Source organism: Aplysia californica, unplaced genomic scaffold, assembly GCF_000002075.1.
Source record: "Aplysia californica isolate F4 #8 unplaced genomic scaffold, AplCal3.0 scaffold00359, whole genome shotgun sequence".
Taxonomy (NCBI): Eukaryota; Metazoa; Mollusca; class Gastropoda; order Aplysiida; family Aplysiidae; genus Aplysia; species Aplysia californica.
The window spans coordinates 389631-392609 of NW_004797629.1; the positions used below are offsets into that span (position 1 = coordinate 389631).

Here is a 2979-nt window from a genome sequence, read left to right on the forward strand (position 1 = left end):
AATAATAATAATAATAAGATGATGAAGAAAAAGAAGAAGAGGGAGAAGAGTTAGATTTGCGACTGTCATCACCGATCATGTATAATTACAAAATTTAAATATTTTTAGTAACTGAAATGACACCTCAAAAACAAACAAATTCTTTTTAAAAAAAACCAACCCAAAAAGACTGCAACGAAATAGATCTACGTAAGCTGATAAACAAACAAGAAAATAGACAGATTTTACGTCGGGCTACTTTCAATTCTCTGACATAAACAGCTCCACTCCCAAAAGCTCAAATTCTGGTGAGCTTTGTCACAATAATTACATCTTTTTCCTATGTGATGCGTCGTGGTGAAAGCAGGCGCTTGACAAAATAATTAAAGTAAAGAAATTGTCTTTTTTCCTGCAAGTTTGTGAATATGAATAGAATTATCGTGTTTTGGCTTAACACCTTTCAAGCCCATAAGAGAACACATTACTGTGTGAGATTTTAGAAAAAACGATTCTTAAAGGCACAAAATATGTAAATTTTCAGTTTCCACCGATTCTCAAGTTATGGAAATAACTCATTTTTGGGGGTCATTTTCTCACTAATCTTCTCTCTGAAACCAGTGACCCCCACCTCCTTCATTCACAACTATCTCAACTTCTATTCAAGATTAAATAGATATTTTTTATTTATCCAAAGCAAGACAACGAGCAAGCTTTCACGAGAGCCATCGCGTAGTCACACATATTATAAGTAACTGAAATCTAAAAAAAACCACAAAAAAAACTCGACAACTAACAAAACAAATAAAAGCAAACAACAAAATCCACAGGTTTTTACATAAGGCAACGTAAAATTCGCTGACGTAAGCAATTCCACTCACGGAAGTTCCAGTTCTGGAGACCTTCCTGACAACAATTACACCATTTTCATATTTTAAGAAATTGAAATTAAAACAAAATATACGAAACAAATTTTAGAAAACAAACATCAAAATCTGCAGGATTCAAGAAAGGCTTCGCACAATTTGCTGACGTAAACGATTCAACTCACCCAAATTCAAATTCCGGTGACCTTCCTAACAACTGTTAAAATTACACCATTTTCATATTATAAATAACTAAAATAAAAATTTGAAAAAAAAAAATAAAAAAATAAATCAACATCGAAATCTACAGGTTTCAACCAGGGCTTCGTACAATTTGCTGACGTAAGCAATTCCACTCACGGAAGCTTCAATTCCGGAGACTTACCTGACGGTACGTTTACTGCCCACGGAACTAGACTAGAGTTCTGCTGCAGGGATGATGGGTTTCTGCACATGCCTATAGATCTACCCTCCCAGAACGAATTCGCCTTGTTCCAGAAATTCATGGGGTGTCAGGAAATTAATGGTATGTATATGATCTAGTCTAGATCTGTGCAGTAAAATTAATAATAATAGATAATAATAGATAGCATTTGTATAGCGCATATCCCCGCTCAGCAGCAAGCTCTATGCGCTTTACACTATATTATTACCCCAGCAGACCATAGAACACTCCGAAACATTCTCAGCTTCCCGGGAAGCATACTGTTTGACCGATTAAGCATTGTATGTCATTGTTCTGTTGCAAAATCTATCTAATAAGATAGATGGTAAGTTGTATGTTGCTTTGATAGGGTTCTTTGAATGAGTGTTTGTCTATTTATCGGTGCGTCTGTGTTTCTGTTTGTCTGTCTGACTGGCTGGCTCAATGGATGACTGTGTCTGTGTGTCTGTGCGTCTGTGTGTTAGTCTGTCTATCTATCTGTCTATCAATCGGTCTGTATATAATATTCTTTATAATTTTTGTGTGTTGTCTTCTTTCTGCCTACCTGTCTACCTACCTACCTACCTATCTGCATGCCTACCTATCTACCCACCTAACAATCAACCCATCTAGCTGTCTATTCATTACATGTTTGCGGGTTGTCGGAGGGCTAAGCTGGAAGGTCGTACATTTTTTCCCGTTCTTTTTTCTTTCTATTTATCCTACTTCTTCAATACAGTATAAATACATGTTATTATCTCGATGTGTTTCGTTTTACCCAAAGAATACACGTGTGGTTCAAGCTTATATTAAAAAAGCTCAACTCTTTCTGTTAATACATAATTTCTTTAAATTTGACTTTTGTATTTTATATCAACTGCATCTCCATGGCATACTCGCATCAATACGTTTCGACACACATTTCTTTAACATATTATAACATGAAAGTGATACAAAAAATTTAAAATTGTAAAGTAAAAAAAACGACAACCACAAAACAGAAACAAAAACAAAACTTACAACACCACCAACAAAAACACAACAGCAACAACAACAACAACAAGGAAGGCGGTGGCCCTGGGTGTCATGACTAGAGAAGTTCCGTCAGTTTGGATTTATAGCGAATCAGAACTAAAGATGTGCCCCAAATGACCAATTCACATCAAATACGCACCTTTTTGCAGGCCTTTAAGCATCACCATGGTGCAGATTTCAGTAGGCCAGTCCCATGAGACGTCTGTCTGTAGCTAGGACTTTCCTACACCTCAACAGTCTGCATTCTCATTGCAGATCTTAACATGCTTCTGTACCATTTTTATCTTCACTCAGGCCCAGATGACAAAGATCAGAGCATTGCAATGTGTTCATGATTGCTTGATTGTCTTAAAAAGCGGGATCATTTCCTCGATGACATTTGGTTTAGTGCAAAGCCCATTTTCCACCCTCCAGAAATATGTTACCTCAAAAAATGCTGTCTATTTGGCATTCCACTCCCAATTGTCTATAGAAGCTAGGCCAGGGCAAGATCGACGGCAAAAAGACTCGAGGCCTCGATTCCAAAACTGAAAAAGAGTCGAGGAATCGACTCCGATTTTCGAGTTTGGAAGCTGCTTCAAGTGGGCTGTTTAGAGAGGCCATGACTTCAACACTGCTAAAAATAGCTCTTAAGATCGAGACCTCGAGTCTTGAACACTGCTAAAAATAGCTCTTAAG

The 2979-nt window shown here is 37.0% G+C and overlaps 1 protein-coding gene across 1 annotated transcript in view; it reads left to right on the forward strand.

The window, feature by feature from the left end:
- Positions 1 to 2979, forward strand: part of LOC101854104 — a gene marked incomplete in the record, with an annotated part of 38966 nt that overhangs the window by 15213 nt on the left and 20774 nt on the right. The window contains 1 exon segment of the mRNA XM_035971010.1: positions 1153 to 1368. Within this exon segment, the coding sequence (XP_035826903.1) occupies positions 1153 to 1368 (216 nt within the window).